At 36.6% G+C, this 23413-nt stretch overlaps 1 protein-coding gene across 1 annotated transcript in view; it reads left to right on the top strand.

Annotated features, from left to right (window-relative positions):
* Nucleotides 1-23413, top strand: part of LOC150089234 (uncharacterized) — a 74280-nt gene that overhangs the window by 35834 nt on the left and 15033 nt on the right. Inside the window, exon 4 of the mRNA XM_090389917.1 lies at nucleotides 10296-10385. Coding sequence (XP_090246043.1) covers nucleotides 10296-10385 — 90 coding nt within the window. The remainder of the gene's footprint in view (nucleotides 1-10295; nucleotides 10386-23413) is intronic.

The following is a 23413-nucleotide window of genomic DNA, read 5'->3' as shown; positions in this document are numbered from 1 at the left end:
TAGAGAGAAGTGACGTCATAGGAAGCTAATATGTCTGTATCGGATATTGTAATATTATTGATTTTTTGAAAAGCTTGATTGGTGTTATATATATTTTTTTCATATTTCTTATTCTCTCTGTGATGCCTTTAGACATGTCTAATAATAATAATAAAAAAACTCAACTAACCAACACACTCATTAAATATTTTTCTAATAAGTTACATTTTGCCTTTTTACAAAAATGTCTCCACCACAATATCATCCCCAAATTTGCCCACCTTTTTCCTAAAAATAATTGTAAAAAATACCCACACATGATACACCGTACATCTATCATGATCATCCGTGAAGAACACAGGAAGAGATTTAACAAAAAATATAGCCTTTTAAATAAAATACACCAACTTAGATTTTACCTTTAAAATGAAATGACCTCTCATGCCTGGATCGAGTTTACCAATCAAAACAATACACTCATTAATGCTACCAACCAAAATATAATACAAAGACATAACAAAAAATGGAATTCGCTCACATCTTGTTCCCCCCCCCCACAAATTACCACTGTTAACCTCTCTTCCAAATCTTTTACCCCACTGAACTTCTGGCCTGGAATATGGCTTTAACTTTGCCATCAAAAACCATCATTACCCTATTAAAGACTGCATTGTTGAACTCCAGTCCAAACTCAAACATCCCGATAAATGACGCCTAATACACCAAACTAATAGTATTATTAACACCAAACTCTCTTCCCGCTCTAATATAAAAAAACAACAGCTTATGGATTTACACAAACTCAGTAAAACTTCTAACGTCATTATTCAAAAAGCTGACAAAGGAGGCACGATTGTTATAATAGATAAAGATGCCTAAACCGAAAAATTAGAATCCATCTTAGCAGACCCAAATACATACATAAATGAAAATAACTATAACATCACAAAACTCAAATACAAACTCAACATAATTCTCAGGAAACTCAGGCAAAATAAGAAAATCAACCTTTTCACACTACAGCAAATCGGAATCCGTAATAACATCCTCCCCCCACATGTTTGGGATCATTCAGTTACACAAAACCGACCATCCTTTAAGACCAATTGTTTCATAAATTGGTCTTAAAGGATAAATTAGTGAAAGCAAATCAGCTTTCGCTAATTTATCCTCCTTTCTGGTCAAAATTATAACCCCTCTTACTAAATTTTCCACATTCAAGATCAATAACACCAATCAAGCTTTTCAAAAAATCAATAATATTACAATATCTGATACAGACATATTAGCTTCCTATGACGTCACTTCTCTCTACACTAATGTCCACATCCCATTTACTTTACAAGCCTTACGTAAGTTTTTAGAAACAGACGATACCTTAACAAAACGTACCTCCCTTTCTATAGACCATATTCTTGAGCTCACCACCCTTCTATTAGAAGCAAGATTTTTTAGATTTAACAAAAAAATTTTTCAACAAATATTTGACTTGCCGATGGGGCTAGGCATTTTGGCCCCATTGTCCGAAATTTACCTAGCCGCACTGAAAGCCAAATTCTACACCCCTTTCCCCCTGAACTAAAACTATACATGCACTACGCCGACGACATTCTTGTAATAGGCAACAGATCCATCATTGATAACCTCTTCGTAAAACTCAACTCTATACACGACAGACTTAAATTCACCCTTGAAATTGGACAAAACAATCAGATAAATTTCCTCAATCTCACTATCTATATAACAGGCACAAAATTAAATACGAAAATTTTCAGGAAAAATACAAACACTGGTAAATACCTACATTTTGCCTCAACACTCCCCTAAACAATAGAAAACCAGTTTTATATAATCAAATTCACAATGCACTAAAGTACAGCTCCTCACCAACCGACCTTTACAATGAAATCCAATATCTCACCGACAAATTTATATCCAGAAGTTACTCCCACCAACTTATTTTAAACACAATCTCCATTGCTAAAAATAAAATTAAACTTAACAATCCAACCAAAGATAACAATAAAACAAACACCCGCATAGTCCCCCCCTTATCACAATGAACTCGTAGGACAGTTCCGCCGTCTATTTAATGACACTGATATCCACCCTTGTTTTTTCCACCTACAACAAATTAGGATCCTCCTTCAGCTCCTATAAAGACACACACAAATATCCTACAAACGACCTCAATAATATAATATACCTCATTAATTGTCAACCAAACTGTAATACATGTTACATCGGAAGTACCACTACCAAATTTGGCTCATCAAAAACATCTAACACCCGTGCATACTATCATTTCCATAGCCTCACGTCTAACCAGTCTGTCACGGAACTTACAATTCATGCCCAGACCCACAGCCACACCCCCCCTCATTGACTCTGCCATTTCCATCATTAAACTAAAATCCAGCTACAGAATACTTCAACATGAAGCCCTAGCTATTGAATGGTACCAGCCCCACTCAAACCTTAAAATTCTAAATTCCAAACTCCCATTCAATCTTTCCCCAATATGGAACCTCTAGCGATTAAAGTTCCCACATGTCAAAAAAAGGCATCACGAGAGTATAATTTATTTCTTAAATACCACGCGCGCGTTCACTCTCCACACATTGCCAACTGAAGACGTTTTAACCAACAAAAGTCCCTGTAACAACTATTGGCTTCACCGTATTCACTTATTTAGTTTTTAATTATTCTTTTGCTTCTTTTATTTCAATGACAACCAAGGATTGGATGTGTGCACTTCTGTTTCCTTGTGCCTATTTTAACTCAGTCAACACTTACCTACTTTCCCCCTTTTAATTTTATTCAATTTAACAATTCAACCTAAATATTAACCAGACTGCCTAAGTAAGCCATCGCAGATTAATTCAAGGTGAGTATCCCTTTATAAGAATCTATTAAGCAGTTTGTGCCACTGTTCAACACATGGTACAGAAATAAAGTATTTTTTGATATTACTATTGTTGGTGTAGTATTTTGCATCCTATCCTTAGCCTGTACCCTAATTTGGTATATTGTGGCTAGGGGATAACCCCTGTTTTACAGCCTGCTAGTTAATATTTGTATTTCTGAGCCCAAAGCAGATTCCGTCGTTGAATATTTATAGGCATTTAGAAATTGATTAAAGATAATCGATCTTTTGTAGGTGAACGGGTGATAGCTATTATAATGTAGAAGCATACCGGTGTTTGTAGGTGTTTAATAGATGCTAAATTGGATTTTATTCGAGTACCGAGTTATCCCCTGGCCACAATAAACCAAATTAGAGTACAGGCTAAGGATAGGATACAAAATACTACACCAACCAACAATAGTAATATCAAAAAATACTTTATTTCTGTCCCATATGTTGAACAGTGGCACAAACAGCTTAATAGATTCTTTATAGATGTTGAATTTAAAATTGTGGCCAGGCCAATACAGAAATTACACACTATACTGAATAATCGCTTGGTTCTTTCCGCGTTCGCAACACAAATTAATGATCTGGTATACAACATTTATTGTGGTGATTGCGACTCATCTTACCAAGGTTTGAGGCGATTTTCTCTGAATATTCGTGTAAATCAACATGAAGCCTCAGTTCGTGCTTCTCGTTCAGCAGCGTCAGAATTAGCCTCATGCCATTAACGAAAAACATACTTTTAAATTACTTTTTACTTTTAATTATGTTCAACGTAATTATACGCGCCTATTAATTGCAGAAACCCTAAAAATTAAATTACATGAGAATTCTGTTAATGTTCGGCGGCCATATTTGATCTCCGATGCATGGACCTTTTAGCGCATGTGCAAAGACAAATAATCACTATTCAAGTTTCAGGTTCAACCCTTTTCGGTAATTTTCATTCCTGTGATCACGACATACGGTCAAAGTGTTGTCAGCTTCAGGAAGGAAAATCATTTTGAATATGTTCGTTAGATTCTTTTTAATATTTAATTGTGTTAAATTGATTTGAATGTAAGTTTTCAATTTTTTCGTTTTTAATTTCTGGAGAGTATCATACGGAAGTGTTCTATGTACTATATTGAGGTAAACTCCTTTTATTATTTTACAAATATTAATATCAATGTAGAACGTATTGAGTATTACAGCTCTGATTCATACTGCATAATGATATATATATATATATATATATACTATATAATGATATATATATATATATATATATATATATATATATATATATATATATATCTGATAATTAAAATAAATATTATATTTAAAATAAAAACATCAGCCAGTAGTACGGCAATAATGCAGAGCGAAACGAAACGCAAAAAAATATAAAATAAACAAACGGGGAAGGGAAAGTAAAGATAATAGAACAAAAAGGTAGTCGATAATCCCTGTATAATTTAGTGAATTAAGTCATTAAACCCAATTAATACAATGATGTAAATTTAAAATAATGCCAATTATAAATAATTTAGCGGTACCCCCCTCGAAGGTACCAGTTCCAAAAGACGTGAAATATCACCCAAAAAAGGGTTAAAGAAACTACCAAAAACTAAAATATCAAAATGATAGACTGACCATCATGCCCCATATCGACAGAGGACCACGAGGCCAATAATGGTCATGGAATCGCTGCATTTCAATCGTCATACAAATCATCGCAAAGGCAGAAATATCGAAGGACCAAACCACCCCTCCATTCCCCGATAGATCAACCAATGCAGAGGATTTGCATGGCGGTGGTCCTTATGCAGCGAAAAATAATCTATAGAACAGACAGCACTCTTGATCAGAGCCACACCACTGACATAATGCAAGCTTAACCAGCTTATATAATAGAAAGGAAAAGAATAGATGGCGGCACAGGCGCTGCTTATTTAGCATATCAACCCACTACCACCATTAATTTATATTATGTAAGGTAAAAGTTAGGCAAAAGTAATAAAAATAAATAAATATGGCTAGCTACATAGCCATATTTATTTATTTTTATTACTTTTGCCTAACTTTAGTTAGGCAAAAGTAATAAAAATAATAAAAAGTTAGGCAAAAGTAATAAAAATAAATAAATATGGCTAGCTACATAGCCATATTTATTTATTTTTATTATTTTTATTACTTTTGCCTAACTTTTACCTTACATAATATAAATTAATGGTAGTAGTGGGTTGATATGCTAAATAAGCAGCGCCTGTGCCGCCATCTATTCTTTTCCTTTCTATTATATAAGCTGGTTAAGCTTGCATTATGTCAGTGGTGTGGCTCTGATCAAGAGTGCTGTCTGTTCTATAGATTATTTTTCGCTGCATAAGGACCACCGCCATGCAAATCCTCTGCATTGGTTGATCTATCGGGGAATGGAGGGGTGGTTTGGTCCTTCGATATTTCTGCCTTTGCGATGATTTGTATGACGATTGAAATGCAGCGATTCCATGACCATTATTGGCCTCGTGGTCCTCTGTCGATATGGGGCATGATGGTCAGTCTATCATTTTGATATTTTAGTTTTTGGTAGTTTCTTTAACCCTTTTTTGGGTGATATTTCACGTCTTTTGGAACTGGTACCTTCGAGGGGGGGTACCGCTAAATTATTTATAATTGGCATTATTTTAAATTTACATCATTGTATTAATTGGGTTTAATGACTTAATTCACTAAATTATACAGGGATTATCGACTACCTTTTTGTTCTATTATCTTTACTTTCCCTTCCCCGTTTGTTTATTTTATATTTTTTTTGCGTTTCGTTTCGCTCTGCATTATTGCCGTACTACTGGCTGATGTTTTTATTTTAAATATCATATTTATTTTAATTATCAGATATAATTAGACATCATGTGGAGGATGTGCATTTGCTGCCTCTAATGATAGCTACATAGCCATATTTATTTATTTTTATTACTTTTGCCTAACTTTTACCTTACATAATATATATATATATATATATATCCTAGTATGTGAAAGTGAAATATAAATATTATAATAGATATAAATTGTAAAATTAAATTATTTTGTTTTATTTTGTTTTATTCCCATGTTTTGGCCTAATTTACTGTTTGCTTTTTGGACTTTGCCTAGCTGGACGATGACTACAGAAACGGATAGCTCGTTAATTACGGTAGTTACATTGAAAGGGTTAGCCCTAGAAAAAGTCCTCTTCAATGTAACCTATTGCCATAATTAACTTTTTAATGTATCGATTTTTATATATTTTGTAATATATTGCTTAATGCATAGCATGTATTTTTTCCTGGTCACGTTAGGTACCTATCTTGGTTATTGGTTTAACTGACAAGCCAATATATTATTTATATTATATTATTATACTACCACCTAATTCATTTACCTATATATATATATATATATATATATATATATATATATATACACTGTATAATGATATATATATATATATATATACTGTATAATGATATATATACAAAAATACATGGCATAACTTCAGGAATGAGTTCCTCGTATGTAGACAATAAAAATATTTTATATCAATATAGTTCCGGAAATGCTTGGTTTCCGAGTTTTGAAGGTCTGTCTATGACACTTAACTGTTCACATCACCTTATAGTAATTGTTCAAAATGTCTGCTTTCTGCCTAAATACAGGCCTCACGTCGACGTAGACACCTTTACTCTCTTAGCTTCTGTAACTTTTCATATAGGTGCTTCAGCCATGCCATATGTCACTAATTTTATAATAGTTCAACACAGATTCACTGTTCTCCTCAGCACTAATGTGATTTCAGTAGTCAAGATAGTTGCAAAATACTTGACCAACTCTGCAAAAAGATCTAAACATCCAAAAAACTTATTTGTTTTACAAATATACATGGTCTCAGTTCCAATTTCATGCCCATTTCCACCGACAGCTTACATTTTTTTGTATAATGGGAAATTAATTTGCCATTACGTTTGGTGCATCACGTATAATAATTCTCTAATACTTGTCTTTCCTCATATGTAAAGGCTTCACTGGTTGGTTCTCGCAGTTGATCACCCAAATGTTATGGTAATACTGCCATTTTGCAAACTTGTTTTGCTTCTTTTAGTTTAGCATTAGCAAAGGCACATGATGCAAGAAAGCGAGCTTATATAGCATCAGCCATGCAAATATGCAAATTCTCTGTGAATCCTGACAATTCTTGGAGAAGAAAAGAAATGTAAAATTGAAAGGTACCATATACTGTATAATGATATATATGGAGGGTGTCTCAAAAATACACAGTAACTTCAGGAATGAGTTCCTCATATGTAGACAATAAAAATATATCAACATAGTTCCGGAAATGCTTGGTTTCCGAGTTTTGAAGGTCAGTCTACGACACTTAACTGTTCACATCACCTTATAGTAATTGTTCAAAATGTCCATCTTCTGCCTTGAATACAGGCCTCACATCAACGTCTCATGGACTCGCGAAGACGATGCCAAATTCCTGGCATGTTTCGTATTGTCTCACAACCTGCCACAATTCAATTGCGAAGAGTTTCCACATCAGCTACCGAAGTCAAATACACCAATGACTATAAATGGCCCCACAAGAAGAAATCTAGTGGGTTTAAATCAGTGAGTGTGGAGGCTAGGCAGTTGGTACACCTCTACCTATCCACCGACCAGGAAACCTTCGATTCGGGTAATTGCGGGCTAGGTGGCTGAAATGTGTGGGAGTGCCATGGTGCATTAGGTGTGCTTGTTGACAAATGATCAGTGGCATGTCGTCGAAGAAATCAGGCATGTTGTTTTCCAGAAAGTTTCTGTATGCCTGCCCTGTGAGTTTGTTTGGAAGTACGTGGGACCCAAATAACTTATCACCAAAAACACCCGCCCAGGTGTTGAGGTTGAACCGCTGTTGGTGATATGATGGAAGAATTGCATGTGGGTTTTCCTCAGCCCATACATGCTGATTGTGAAAGTTTTGGATTCCGTCTCGTGTTATTGTTTGTTATTTGGTTTTTAGGAGCATTAGCAACTAAGGCCATATTGCTCCGGGAATATGCAGTGGTCATTCCCTGACCTTTCCGCATCTTCCGTATTTGGTGGTGATGGGATCAAACCCCGGTCTAATTAAGAAGCGTGTGTTAGCTCCTTCCCACCTGGCTGTTGCTCCTTCCCACCTGGCTGCGGAGGCACCCCATCTTGTGAACTGTGCTTCATCTGTGAATATCACTAAAGTAGGAAAGTGAGGAGTTGTACCACACTGCTGCAAGAACCACTGGCAGAACATTACTCGCACAGGGTAATCTGCTGGTGACAAGGCCTATACCCATTGCAGATGGTAAGGATACAGATGGTGTTCTCGCAACACTCTCCACATAGTTGAACGTTGAATAGCCAGCTCCATTGCTTTTCTGTGTGTTGTATGATTCCAGGAGTGGCATGCACAACATCTAAAATCTCCTCCTCTACTTCAGGAGTCATAGATCTTGGTCGTCCTCTGTCAGCAGCACGAGGTGTAAAGATCCCATGTTCACAAAGGCGGCGATGGATACCTTCAAACATTTTCTTGTGTGGACATATTCGTTCTGGGAACCTTTCGTGGTACAAACAATGAGCCTCCAGAGCATTGCCGTCCGCCAACAGTGCATATCTGCTTTCTCCTGATTTGAGTACATGGTCGGAATGGAAAACCACCAGATTCTGTCAGTACCTTGTGATGAAGGAAATCATCTGCGGGAGATGAGACATTCCGGTTAATAACTCAGGAACCAAACATTTCCGGAACTATGTTGATATAAAATATTTTTATTGTCTACATATGGGGAACTCATTCCTGAAGTTATGTTGTGTATTTTTGAGACACCCTATATATATGGCACTCGCCAAAAGAATGGAACGAATTATATTGGGAGTCAGACTGTTAGATAAGAAGAGAAACGCATGGATTAGGCAGCAAACTCAAGTAAAGGACATTCTTATCAAAACTAAAGAACTAAAATGGTCTTGGGCAGGACAGCTCGAAGACATGATGACAGATAGACTAAGAGAATAACAGAATGGTACCTAAGAGGAGCTAGAAGAAAACCTGGAAGACAATGACGGAGATGGACAGATGAAATTCATGAGTTTGTGGGTAGTAAATGGATGGTCATTGCACAATACAGAAGGAACTGGAAAGTTGCTGGAGAGGCCTTCATTCTGCAGTGGATTGAAAATGGCTGATGATGATATATATATGTACACACACACACACACACACACACACACACACACACACACACACACACACAAAATAATATTTTTTGCTGTAGCTCCATTATTCAATTTTGTTATGATGATGTTAGTCAGTAATTTGTTTAAGCAATCTTTTTGATTAAACAAATGTTAAATATTTTTGAAAAGATAAGTTTTCTGTTGTACCAACAGTTTTCTGTGTAATTTAACCCCTTCCCGGAACATTTTTTTCTGGAAAATGTGCCGCAACGGATTGACTTTTTTTATTTTACAGATTAAAAGTATGCATCATGCGAATACTTATTGTACAGTTTTTTGTGTTTTTTATAAATTTTTTATTAGAAAATACATGGGATTAATTAACCCATTTGGGCTATCCTGAGTTATCTCATGTACACAAAAAAGTGTGCGAATTATACAGAATTTTTTAATAAATTAGCGGTTGAGCTAAAAGAAAGGCACAGAAAGTCTTCATTACTCATTATATAAATAAATTTGAAAAATTAAGTGAAACGCACAAGCAGTAACCACCCGCCACAAGCAATACTCGCGAACTAACTACATTCTGACACACGGCCACCACAAGTGGACAGGTGAGGTAAGTGTCACTTATGGGTGGCAGTTCAAGAGGGTGCTGAAATATTTTTCGATAGTGTTTTTGTGGGTTCAGTATTCTGCATTTAGTGTACGGCAAATTATATTTTGCTTACTGGCGGCACAGGAATGTGTGCAACTGTTCTGACATTGTTGTACAATATAAGTAAAACGAAAGTAAGTCAGTCGTCTGCTGCCAGGCATAAGAGAATCCTTTGAAATCTTGGTATTTAACTGGCTAGTGCAAAATTAGCCAGATAAATGCTAGAGAAAATATTTCAGTCCTAAATTTGGAGGTATTATTGTATCCCGAGATATTTCGTGTAGTTCCAAATAGCTTTTAAAACTAAAAACAAGATATCTCAGGATAATCCACAAAGGGGTTAATAAAAAAAAAAAAAAATACAAAATGGAAAATTCAGTAGGTTCTGAATAGTGAAATTTCTTTTAATGAAGTTTGCGATTATTTAGACACTTCATTATAGAAGAGTTTGACTGCATTTATATTTAAATAGTTTTCTATTTCCCTAAAAGCCTATCTTAAATTAGATTTTTACTTTTACAGAATTTCGATATGCTAAATGCTTTATATGTAGCAAACAAGGTCATTTAAGTAAGCAGTGTCCAGAAAATGAACATGGTGTCTATCCAAAAGGTGAGTGCTATAATGTTGTGTGTGTGTGTGTGTGCACGCATTCAAACCCATAATTAACTTCTATTCTGAATATATAAAGTTGAGATTCCTGATTATATTAGCATTTTTCATAATTTGCATGCCTTAAAAAAAGTTCTTTGATCATTCCATTTCATTAACCACTGCTATACAGGGGATCCTCATTATCCAAGGATAATTGGTTCCAGAAAATTCCACTTAAAGCAGGGACCAGATTATCGTAATGTTTATTTAAATAAATGAAACAGGCATAATATTTTAAGAGTTTAAGATTCTATATATCTATATAATATCGGTGTAGATACACCATAGATAGACAACTCTTAAAGAAAAATTATGGTAGTATTGTGAAAGGCATCATTTCATCTGTATCTTGTATTGTGCCCATCCTTCACAATGAGTTGCCCACATATTGCACTACCTCAAATAAGTAATGCGTCACTAATAGAGACGCATTACTTATGCTTCACTAATAGAGAAGACCGTTTTTATTTCTTCTCTGTGGGCACCCACCCAGACAGCACCGTTACAAAGCTAGTTGGCTTTTCACCCACTGATGAAAAGCCAACTAGCTTTGAAATGGTGCCATCTGGGTGGATGCTCACCGAGTATAAGTAACAACGTTCTTCTATATTAGTGAAGCGTTACTTATTCGAGATAGTGCAATACTTGGTAACTCATTGTGAAGGATGGAGAAGCGTTGCCTATTCGGGGGATTTGTCAGTGATTTAGTTCAGTCAGTGAGTGGGGGTAACTGTCCCTTTCTTCTTTCGACGGAATTTCTTCATCTTCCTCTTGTACTATCACTTTCCTACACCTTTTTGTTTTCCTAAGTCTAATAGGGATAGTATGTGGATAACAGAGTACCTAATCCCATACCGTTTTGCAAGCGGTGTCCACCGAGAATAGAAACAATAATTTTCTCTCAGTGAAGTGTTACTTATTCAAGGTAGTGCAATACTTGTTTTAAAGGATGAGCACGATATGAGATACAGATGAAATGATGCTTTTCACACTACTACCATAGTTTTTCTTTAAGAGTTGTCTATGGTGTATCTACACTAATATTATATAGTAATGTTTATTATGTACTTGTACATAGTAAAAAAAATGGATGAAGGAACTTGAAAAATGAGGAAAATTATTTTATTAAACATTTTTTATTATAATATGTTGCACAATGTAAGGTTAAGTAAAATTTATTGAAGTTGCACTATTTTTCAGTTGTACGAATAAACAATGAATCCGGGGTTTGTATTTATTTATTTTTTATATATTTTTTGCCATATTTTTTCAGATAAACTTGTGTTGTGACATTTAGTTATGTTTTTAACTTCGCATTTAACTTTCGTTGCACAATCATGAAGATCATTCTTCATGATTGTGCAACGAAATATTCAAGATTAATATTACAAAAAATATTCAAGTGCTTGGTCAATTTTCTCAAGGGCAAAAGCTTTAATTCTTTAATTTTCAAATCCTCGTAACTGCAGCGACTCGGATAATGAATACTTGGATACCAGGCCCCCCCCATACTAACAGGGATGATTTTTATCATAGTGGCTAACTTTATCTAAAGGTGCATTTAGGTCACAGTTGAATCCTGAAGCATTTTCTGTTTGTTACGAGTGCAGTTTACAGGTTATTTTGAATCATTGACCCATAAATAGGCCTGACTCAGAAGCAGTGGATGTACTGTGTTCACTGCACCTGTCGAGCAAAGATGGGGGGAACCCCTGGTGCTGTCAGACCTAACACACTTGGCACGTGTTACAGAGAGAGAGAGAGAGAGACCGATTGTGATCCTCAATAACATGAATGACCATCACAAATCCTTGGAAACTATTAAATGATAGGACACTTATAAGGTGACCTGCAGAAACCCTTTGTGAGATTAGAACCTAGTATTAGCAAAATCCTGCAAGGTTGGCTGGAAAAATTTCTAAGGACACATTGGGCGTTGTTTGCTACAGGTTGCCAATTGCCTAGATTTTATGGCCTACTGAAAGTTCATAAGATAGGGATTCTGCCTAGACCCACTGTGTCATTTGTGAGCATCTCCATTGAGCACATCGTTTTGTATATATGCCATTGGAGGGACACATTAAGGGATAGGACTTCTTTGAGTGGAGGATATTTGTGACAGTTGAATTGTCTCTAGCATTACTATATGATATCAAGGTGTGATATAATATAGTAATGCTAGATAATGCCAATAAAATGATAAAACTATGAAGTTGAAAACAATAAAAATATATATTGCCAAGTTAAAAGTGATAAAAAAAAAAAAAAAAAAATACAGAACAAAACAACACTGAAGCTTTCAAAAGTGACCACCACCTTTATCAACAGTGGAATTTTACAGTCACAGTACATACTTTACACCAGCAGGATCACAGCTCTTGGTACGAGTCACTGGAGAAACACACTGACTATCCTCCACATGTGCGTGAAGACTGAAAATGGCCAAGGAGCATGTCGGATGGAACTATTCAGCCTGTTCAAGGATTGCTCAAAGGGGAAATGAATATGGCCTCTCCTATCTCTATTAATGGTGTTATGTTCCAAAGATCGAATTTGTTAATTAGTATTAGTATTAGCAATGGCCATATGGTACAAGGAAGCCTATGGCTTATGCTGCACCAGCCCAAAAAAAAAAAAATAAATAAATAAAATAATAATAAGAAGAAAATTTAAAAAATAATAATAATTAATATGAGAAAAGGAAACAGACAACCTATGCATTTCTCTCCTTTCATAGGTAATTATCCAGCTGACCTTTGAATTTCCCCAAACTGTTAGCCTCTACCACCCACATTGGTAACTTATTCCAGTAATTTATAACTCGCTGGCTAAAATAAAACTTCATGTAATCAAGTCTAAACATCTCCTCCATAACTTGAAATTATGGCCGCTTGTTCTAGAATCATTTATAACCATGAAAATTTCATCCTCATTCATTTTGCTTATGCTTCTCAGAGCCTTAAACACCTCAATCATGTCTCCTCTAAGGTGACTAGTTTTCAAGCACAGCAACCATCATATTAGAAGTCTTTCATCATGTGGATGCACTTTTGCCGATCTCACCAGGTGAGTTACCCATCTTTGGATCTTTCAAGCAAGCATAATGTCTTTCTTTAGGTGCGGTTTCCATACTTGAACACAGTATTCCAAGTGTGGGCTAACAATAGCCGTATATAATGGGATTATGACATCCTTATCTCTACTAGCAATTGTTCGATAAATCATTGATTAGACAGCATGGGCCTTCCTTGCAACCAGTCTACAATGCTCGGAGAACTTCATGTCTGACCATATCGTAACACCCAAGTCCCTTTCTTCCCCTACCAGCTGTAGTTCAACTCCGCCAAGTGTATAAGTTATTTTGGGGTTACCATTCCCCAGGTGCAATACCTTACACTTTGCTGGATTAAAGCATAGCTGCCATTTTTCTAAACATCCCTGAAGTCTATCTAAGTCACTCTGAAGAAGCTGTGATCATTAACTACTCTACCAATCTTTACATCATCTGCAAATTTATACATCACACCCTCTATCCCTTCATCGATGTCATTTATGAAAATCAAAAACAACAGTGGTCCTAATACTGATCCTTGGGGAACTCCACTTCTTACACCAACCCAATCTGAGGAATAACCATTTATCACAACCCTCTGCCTCCTGCCCTGAAGCCATCCATCTAAGGATTTTCCCTATGATTCCAACCTGTTCCGGCTTATAAAGTAGCCACTCATGTGGGACTGAGTCAAATGTTTTGCTGAAATCCAAATAAACAATGTTGAAATTATTCCCTTAGTCCAGCTCTTGAGTGACTGTCAAATAGCTAACCAGATTAGTTAAACATAATTTTCCCTTTACAAAACCATGCTGGGTATCCTTCAGAATTCCATTTCTATCTAAATGATCCTAAATTCCACCCTTCATCTGTCTCCATGATTTTCCCTAATACTGAAGACTAGACTAACCAGTTGGTAATTTCCCACTTCACTCTTATGTATTGGAGACACATTGACACTTTTCCAATCCAACGGAATCACTCCTGAGTCCAGTGATGCTCTCATAATTAGCCTCAATGGTTCAATGCACTCACTTGCTACCTCTCTTAAGATTATAGGGTATATGCCATCAACCCCAGGAGCCTTACTGGCATGTAGGCTCAAAAGTTTTTTCATTAAATAAACATGTGAAATTTCAACATCATTAATTACATTTTTTTCAACTTCACTGCCATAATTTCTCATTGACATAAAGGGTTTTTCTTCTGTAAATATCGATGCAAAATAACTGTTAAGTTCATCTGCAACTTCAGCTGGAGTATCTAATACTATCCCACGTCCATTACATAAGGGTCCGATCTGGTTTGTCCTTCTCTTCTTTGCATTTATATATGTGAAGCGTTCCTTATCTCTCCTCTTTGCCAGTGATTTCTCATAATCTGCCTTTGCCAGCCCAACCTTTTCTGTGGCATTATTACAGATCAATTTGTAGCTGTTATAGGGTTCAGTACTTTTTATTGCTCTGTAACTTTTCCATGCCATCTTTTTCTGCTCAAGTAATCTGGCAACTTTATTCATACAACTTGGAATCCTTCTTGTGGAGTATTTTTTTTAATGGTATATAAGCATTCAAGGCTGCTGTGATTAATGTTTTAAAGATATACCATAATTCAATTGTATTCGCTTTCTGTGAGATTTCTACCCAGTTAATAGAGGCCATGTAGCATCTAAATCTGTCATAATTTCCTTTCCTGAAATTATAACCCATTCCTCTTTGCCTTTAAATCATCGTCCACCATAGAATCCGTGATCACTTCCTGCTACTGGTTCCTGTACTGTCAGCCCTATTATGTCATCTGGTTCATGGATGATGATGAGGTCTAGAGTATTCTTTTCCCTAGTACTTTCCCTGACATGGTGATACAAATAGCAATCATCTAGTTCATTTAAAAATTTAAGTGAACTAGATGTTCATTTAGAAACTCCCCATATGGAGTGTCCTTCCCATTTACTCCAATCAATTAGAGGCAAATTAAAAACACCTATAATAAGACATTCACGCTTACTTGCCCATTCCATGTAGAGGCTCTCATCATAACCTGCACAATCACCTGGCCTTTAGATTACTCCCACTCTCATTATACCTTTCCTTCTACTATCTCACACCATACAGATTCTATACTAGCATGCGAAACGTCTGAATCCAGGAAAGCTTTCGTCGTGCTCAGGATGCTTTTGATAAGAAGCATGACCCCACCACCCCTTCTATCTTCCCTATCCTTCCTAAATACATTATACATACTGAAACTCATCATCCCCTATCTCCAGGTGGCACTACGTTTCCGTAAGCCCTATTGTGTCAGCGTTACTTGTCCTGACCAGTAGTTCAAATTCACTCATTTTATTGACGACACTTCTGACATTACTGTATAAACAATTTAGACTTAGTTTTCTTGTATAGTTACTACCCTGCCAGACCCCTTAAAGTTATTTGAGCTTGCTTCCCTGGCATTAGCTACCTGCTCATTTGAAACGTTTCTGCCCTCAGAACATCTTGCTAATATGTTCTGTTGCAGTAACAAACAAGAACTCTCAAGGTATGTGCAAGTGTTACTTTGACCAATATCAGATAAATGCATATCTATATCCCTTGTCCCCCCCCCCCAAACTAGTAGTTTCCCCGAAACTTTAAGGTATTCTAAATAATTGGCAAAAACTCTTGCGCCACCTTTATTTAAATGTATCCCATCTCTACAAACATTGTGACCTAACTTTGTGGCATTTCTTCAGCAGTTAAGCTTTCAAGCCATTTCCATTGCCAATACCTATGCAAACAATCAGCAATAATTACATCAGCTGGAGAAATTAGATGATTTTCCTTACAAAAATATTCAGCCATAACAGGCTTCCCATAATCACCAGATTCTACTGCTTTTATATGCTCCTAAACACAATCTTTAAACCTACACACTGACTCTCCTATATAACACCCCGCAATCTGAACATTTGATCTCATACAAAGTTCCACTTACACCCTTGAGAGGTAGTCATTTACCCTCGATACAACTGTGCACAGTCTCCACCCCAGCAGCTGCATAAATTTATCTGACAGGTCCATAATATCCTTGAGATCCATTCTGAATAGGAAGGAATATATGAGGTGTGAACACCTCTTTCCACCTTTGTTCCCCCTCCCAAACATACCTTCCCAGAATCCTCTGTGGGTAAGTAGCCACACTTTTGGAGATCTACTGACACATCTAACTTTCTCAGTTTATCACCAGAGGTGCTGCAGTGGGATCAAGCCCCATCCGATCAGCCCCGGTTACATTATTTTTCATGAGTGTTGGCTTGCACCGTACTGTAATTCATGTACACAGCTTTTTCTGCAGACTTTCATCTTCACTCTAGGACCATTTTTTTTTTGGTTTTTTTTTTTTTTTTTTTTAGGAGCATTAGCAACTAAGGCCAGATTGCTCCGGGATATGTGGTGGTCATTCCCTGACCTTTCCACATCCTCTGTATTTGGTGGTGACGGGCTCGAACCCCGGTCTAATCAAGAAGCATGTGCTATGCACTGCTGCTCCTTCCCACCTGGCTACGGAGGCGCTCTCTAGGACCATCACTACAAACAAACACATCAAGGAATATGAGGGTACCCCTACCTCCACGATAACTTGAATGAAAGGAGAAGACCCATTAAAAAAAATTAAAAACTTCATCATACCCCTCCATATAATGACAAATGTATTATCAACAGAGCATTTCCATGAACATGAGGGAGGTTAAACCAACCCATTAAAAATCATAGACTCCAACTCTTAGGCTATATTAGCAACCATGGCTATATTAGCAACATAGCACTTATTGGAGAGCCCACAACTGTACCATGAACCTGCTTACACATTAAAAATATATTAAAAATAACTCCCCTGTATTTAATTTTTATTTTATTTTATTAAAGACTTTGTCACATTGATATATTTGATGAATTTATTGCAGTTATTGTGACTGATTATTTCCCAGCCCCTGAAGACTATTTGGACATTATGCAAATATGCAACTCACATTTGAAATTAAATCGCAATAAACAGAATAGAAGGGGTGTAAAAGAAAGAAATAAAAGCGGGAAAGGGAACTATTATACTTGTCTATACCCTAAGTAATTGTTTTATTAGCATTTAATTTTTTAAAATTAATATGGGGGAAATGTGGTGATCCCTGTATTAAATGAGAAACTTGATTTATATTAGTAAGTTAACTGAATTTAGTTATTTAAATTTAATTTTATTTATTATTATTTAATTTCAATTTTGAGTTGCATATTTGGATGTTGTTTTGATTTGTTGATTGCAAGATTTGACCCCTAGGGTCTATCTGAACAACAGTTGTGATAGGGATCAATGACTGAAATATGACCCTTTTTGGAGTTCAGATGTGCTTGTGTCCCTTTGAAGAGAATGCTTATGAGCTCTGTTTCTATTTTGGGGTGTTTTGTATTATTTAAGTAGTGCTTGTTATTTTGGGAGTATGGGCATGTCTCTTTGGGTGAGGAGCAGTGTTTTTTTTTTTTTTTTTATGTGAACCCCAAACACGAGAGGTATTAGAACCTATAGTACTTAGTACCGTGCTTGGGTTGGAGGTTGAGAAGACGAAAGAAGATATTTGTTGACATTGGACTTGAACTTCTGTAGATTGTAATTTTCAGGAAATACGTATGAAGGAAGGTTGTTCCAGAAAACGGCAGTTGAATGAATAAATGAGGAAGATGAAAAGTTGGTTCTGTGGGTTTGAAGTTGGACAGTAAATGGATGATGGCTGGTGGCGGCACGTGTTCGGACTGTTTTGAAAGAGAGAGCGGGAATTATAGAAGCCAATTCAGAAGAACAGTGCCCATGGAAATATCTGTAGAAGAGGCATGCAGCAGAAACAGTACGTCTATGAGAAAGCGAGTGGAGAGACTCCGTTAGAGATGAATCATTAATTAACCTAACTGCCCTCTTCTGAATGGAATCAAGAAGCCTGAGAGAGGTTTTGGGGGCACCACCCCAAATGTGGGAACAATATTCCATGGCAGGGCGGATTTGCGATTTATACAGAGTGAGCAGCTGTTTGGAAGAAAAGTAACGCTGAGAGCGAAAGAGAAAACCAAGTTTTTTAGATGCAGAGGAAGCAATATTTGTAATGTGCTTGTGCCAAGAGAGATTAGAAGTCAGGGTAATCCCCAAAAGAGATATATCCTTTTGCCTAGAAATTGGAGTGTCACTAAAGATAAGCATAGGAGCAGAAGAATCCTTTTTGCGAGATATAAGACAAGACTGAGTTTTAGAAGGGTTGAAATCAACTAAGTTGTCTTTGCCCCACTGGAGAATTACCTGAAGATCGGCATTTAAGGAATTGGTAGCAGATTTTCGAGAAGTTGAAGCTGATTGAGCAGGGCAAGGTTTCTCAAAATGGAAAGTTGAATGCAATGTGCTATCATCGGCAAAACTATGGATAGGATTTCCAGTCAATGGAAGAAGGTCATTGATATACAAGAGGAAAAGAGTGGGGGAAAGAACTGAACCTTGGGGGACACCGGCATTAGTGGAGAAGTTAGAAGACAGAGAGCCATCTACCATCACCCTCAGTGAGCGATCAGAGAGAAAACTGGATAACCAATTACTAAAAACAGTTGGCAAACCATAAGATGGAAGCTTGTTTAGAAGACCTTTATGCCAAACACGATCGAAAGCCTTTGAGATGTCAAGAGCAACTGCTTGTGTTTCACCGAACCTTTCCATTGAAGTAGTCCATAAATGGGTAACATAAGCCAGAATATCACCAGTGGATCGACACCGACGGAATCCATACTGGCGATCGTTGATCAGACGGAAGGTTTCTAGGTAGTTTAAGAGTTGGCGGTTAATTGATTTCTCCATTACTTTAGAAAGAGTAGAAGTAATTGCAATGGGACGATAATTGGATGGGAGGGATTTGTCACCCTTTTTAGGAACTGGCTGGATATGAGCAAATTTCCAAGCAGAAGGAAAAACACCTTTGGAATAAGAAAGTGAAAAAAGGCGGCAAAGAATAGGAGTAAGTTCAGGAGCACAGATTTTGAGAACAAGTGGAGAAATACCATCAGGACCTGGAGCTTTCTTAGCATCAAGATTCATCAAAATCCTTCTGATATCCTTTTGACGGAAGACCACAGGAGGCATTGAATGGACCGTGTTGGGAATGGTGGGAGGTGTTTTACCAAGTTCATTAATACATGAGCTGGAAGAAAAATGGGATGCTAGCAGGTCAGCTTTATCCTTGGCTGAAGTGACAACAGAACCATCTGGTTTGGACAGAGGTGGAAGCAGAGATGGGCAAAAGTTGCGGCCAATAACTTTGGCAAGAGACCAGAATGCTCGGCTACCATTAGGGCAAGAAGCAAGTTTTCTACTCTTAGCCTGTTCAAACTCTAGTTTGGACTGATTAATAACTGCTTTACAATTGTTGCGAGCTTTGGTGTAGGCAGAAAATGAAACTGAAGAATTAGAAACAAGCCAATTACGATATGCAACATTCTTCTCTTGAACAGCCTTAGCACATTTATTGGAAAACCAAGGTTTAGATAAAGGACGAGATTTTAAAGTGGAGTGTGGGATAAAGGATTCCATTCCTGCAAGAATAATTTCACTGACACGATCTGAGCAAACGTTGACATCAGGAGTTTTGAAACAGTAATCTGACCAAGGAAAAGAAGAAAAGAAGTCTCGCAGGTCATCCCATTTTGCATTCTTGTAATGCCAAACAACACGAGGTTGGGAATAGCCATGAGATAAAGGTTCCATTGGAGAAGAGACAATCACCAAGTTGTGATCTGAAGTGCCTAAAGGACCTCTCACTTCGACCGTGTACTTAGAAGGGTTGTTTGTGAGAAAAAGATCAAGCGTATTGGCTGTATTCTTGTAGGTAAATGAACAATCTGTGCTAGGTCATTAGTAATTGCAAAAGCCTCAGCATCTCGACCTGCTGGGTCGGTGTGACTAGAAAACGGAAGCCAGCTGGAGTTGTGAACATTAAAATCACCAAGGAAAATTACCTCACTGTTAGGAAAGTTGGACTGGAGAAAGTCAAGTTGCAACGAGAGGAAGTCAAAGAGCTCCAAGTGATTAGTGGAGTTGGGAGAACGGTAGAGACAACAGATGAATTTGACACAATGAGGTAGAGAGATTTTAAGCCAGAGAAGATCAAAGAGAGGAGATTCCAAATTGCCAAGTCTCTGACAGGGAATATCAGAACGGACATATGCACAAGTACCACCTTTGAGGCGAAAGGAATCATACAGCGAATAATTTGGGCATCTGAGATGAACAGTAGTTGAATCAACCGATAACTGAGATTCTGTCAGAAAAAGTACATGGGGTTTGGCAGACTGCAAGTGGAAATGGACATCGTTGAGATTAGAATTGAGACCACGTATATTTGTGAAATGAATTAGGAAATCCTTGGGAGGTTTAGATCTTTTCGCAGATAAGCTTGTTCTATTAGTTTGACAATTCATGGTGTATTCAATAGTAAGAAAAAGTGGGTGGGACATGCTGTATGAAGTAATGAAATTTTTGGATATGGCGTACATGTGGGAAGAATATACCCAGATCCTTGACATAACGTGGCCTCGACAATGCTCCCCGCATACACACTACTCGGACTCCCTCCAGTCACTATCTGGCAGAGTAGAGGTAGCAAGATTATACACTAGCTGATCCGGAAGCCTCCTAGAGAGTTACCAATAGGTTCGGTCCGGTGTACTAACTAGCGGCCGGCCTGCGAAAACCGTTTTAGAGCTGTACCCTCGAAATGTAAGGAATATTGGATCTCGCCACAACGTTCATCATAACCTCAAGAGTCATCAATCATACTGCATGATGGAAGAGATAGGGAAGAGTTTGCTCCTCAGAAGGTGCATGTTGCTTTAGTCTTCCCTTTATCTTTTAATTATGTTTATATACAGGAAACCCTTGATTAATGCGGTTTTAATTATTGCCCAAAATTTTTTTGATACTATCCCCTTAATTAATATATGCATTATCAAATTTGATTAGTGCGCTGTTTTTTTCTTGCGGTGCTTGGCAACTCACAACGGCGTTTGAAGCGGCAAATACGTGACATGCACTCACCAGGGTCTTCTAACTTAAATGAATGGGAATCGACTCCAAAATGCTTGACAGCAGCACCCCATACCATAATTGAAATTTGCTCTGGTAACTCTTATTCTTTTATTATTAATATTAAACTTCTTTAATATTACGATATTAAAGAAGCAGTTGAGAACATACACAAATCGTGGGAAGAAATGACGAACAGCTGCATGAGAGCAGTCTGGCAGAATCTTTTGCTTGAATGTGCAAATGATTTTTGCGGTTTCATTAATGTTGTCAACAAAGTTATTGATGAAATTACTACAATTGAAAGTAATTTCGTCCCTGGCTTTGAGGAAGTAGATTCAGAAAACGTTAGAGAATTATTGGAATCGCATTCAAAAGACTTAAGTAACGACGATCTTCTTGAAATTGAGCATCAACATGCATACGAGGAAGAAGATGAAAATGAAGCAGAAGAAAAGCAATTTGCTCCCAAAGAAATTTCATTCAAAAAACTTGAACTATTTAATACACTTTAAAAAGCAAAAGAACTCATACTAGAGATTGATCCAGATGCAGAGAGAAGCATGAACGTTTGTCGAGGGTTAGATAAGCAAATTGATTGTTATCGCAAAATCATGGAGGAAAGGAAGAAAGCTACCACTGTTCAATTGAAGTTATGTTTTTTTGCAAAAAATAAAATTTAAATCATACTATCTCTTTTTAAATTTATTCCTTAATAATTTAAGAACTATGCAGTAGATTATAGGTACGTATTGAGTAAGAAAAAATATGTTTTTACAATTTCATAATTTTCAAGGATTCATTATAATTATTCCCATTGTTTCTTTCTTAAGTTTGATTAGTGCGGTTTTTAATACGTGCGGTATATTTCAAATGATTGTGCAGCCTGCACCACAGTTGAGTGCAAAAGTCTGAATTGGGTTCTAGAGATGGTAAAGACATAGAAAGACAGTTGAGACTTCAAAAGAATTAGTGCTGCCATTAGAAATATGAATTCAAAAAATGAAATCTAGTATGAAACTGTATAAAAAAATTGCCACTGATACTTTAATAACTTGAAAAATGCTCTTTCTGATGGATAAGACACATTTCCTCCAATTTTTACTTGCCTTGCTAGTGTCAGGTAGGGAAAGAACTGTCTATAGAATCAAATTCAGTAAAAATTAAAAGACATCTATTTTGTGAGACCTACTAGTAGGACTTTTAACCATAGCTAGAAAAGGATATATGAAAAAAATTAAATGTTAAGATAATAGATGTTTTAAAACGTAAAAGCAAGAAAAGTTAATCTTTGAATGTGTTTTAACATTATTACCAGCATAAAAGCCCAAATGTCGTGCTTGGTACTAAGCCAGCCATTTTTTAAACAGTATCAATGTGGGTAATGGTCTGATGTAGGCTGCACAGCGTAAGTGTGATGTTGTGTTAGTGATATGAGCAGCAGCACTTATATATGGTATGCAGCCTTAATACATGTTCCAATGAGATTGAAGTGATTTTACTCTGAGTGTAGTGCAAACAGCAATTTTTTATGATGGCTGTTCAGTAAAGATGATCATAAATTTTTTATATATATTTTTTTTCAGAACATATCTTTATTAATCATCCATATTTTGATGATCTTTTCAAAGTAGCCCCCATTTGATGAAATGCACTTTCTGACATGCTGGAAGTCAATTTTTGACATGCATTTTGGGATCGCCTATAATGTCTTTACAACTTTTGACAACTGGAAACATTTCCTTGTAGCTCCTTTAACTTAGGAAATAATAAAAAAAAATCACAGAGAAATTAGTGGTTTCCTAACAAACAAGAATATTTGCTGTAGTACTCAGCAGTATGTTAATGTGGG

Source organism: Mastigoproctus giganteus, chromosome 2, assembly GCF_048544385.1.
Source record: "Mastigoproctus giganteus isolate SK-2022 chromosome 2, ASM4854438v1, whole genome shotgun sequence".
In the NCBI taxonomy this organism is placed as follows: Eukaryota; Metazoa; Arthropoda; class Arachnida; order Uropygi; family Thelyphonidae; genus Mastigoproctus; species Mastigoproctus giganteus.
The sequence above is the reverse complement of the archived record's forward strand: the minus strand, read 5'-3'. Positions and strand labels throughout refer to the sequence as shown.